Source organism: Mesitornis unicolor, unplaced genomic scaffold (genome assembly GCF_000695765.1).
Source record: "Mesitornis unicolor isolate BGI_N332 unplaced genomic scaffold, ASM69576v1 scaffold32060, whole genome shotgun sequence".
Classification (NCBI taxonomy): domain Eukaryota; kingdom Metazoa; phylum Chordata; class Aves; order Mesitornithiformes; family Mesitornithidae; genus Mesitornis; species Mesitornis unicolor.
The window spans coordinates 12,300-12,709 of record NW_010159476.1 but is presented as its reverse complement, the minus strand read 5'-3'; the positions used below and the strand labels follow the sequence as shown (position 1 = coordinate 12,709).

General features: G+C 61.5%; 1 protein-coding gene across 1 annotated transcript in view; it reads left to right on the top strand.

Annotated features, from left to right (window-relative positions):
* Positions 1–6: 6 nt before the first annotated feature.
* The window catches only part of LOC104542495 (transcription factor SOX-11-like), a gene marked incomplete at its 5' end in the record, with an annotated part of 2,046 nt that continues 1,642 nt past the window's right edge, over positions 7–410 (top strand). The window contains one exon of the mRNA XM_010186835.1: positions 7–405. Within this exon, the coding sequence (XP_010185137.1) occupies positions 7–405 (399 nt within the window). The remainder of the gene's footprint in view (positions 406–410) is intronic.

Genomic DNA, 410 nt, shown 5'->3' with positions numbered 1-410 from the left:
GCGGAGAGGCTGCGGCTTAAGCACATGGCCGATTACCCCGACTACAAATACCGGCCCAGGAAAAAGCCCAAAATGGACCCGTCGGCCAAGCCCAATGCCAGCCAAAGTCCGGAGAAAAATACACCCACCAGCAGCGGCGGCAGGAAAAGCGCCAAGAGCTCAAGCAAGAAGTGTAGCAAGCTGAAAGCCTCTTCTGCCTCCTCCCCCCCCAAGCCGGGTGCCAAAGCCGTCCACCACGGGGACTACGCGGGGGATGAGTACGTCTTCGGCACCCTGAAAGTGAGCAGCAAGACGGTCAAGTGTGTCTTCATGGACGAGGAGGACGACGACGACGACGACGACGACGAGCTGCAGCTGCGGATCAAGCAGGAGGCGGAGGAGGACGAGGAGGACGAGGAGCCGGGGCCGCA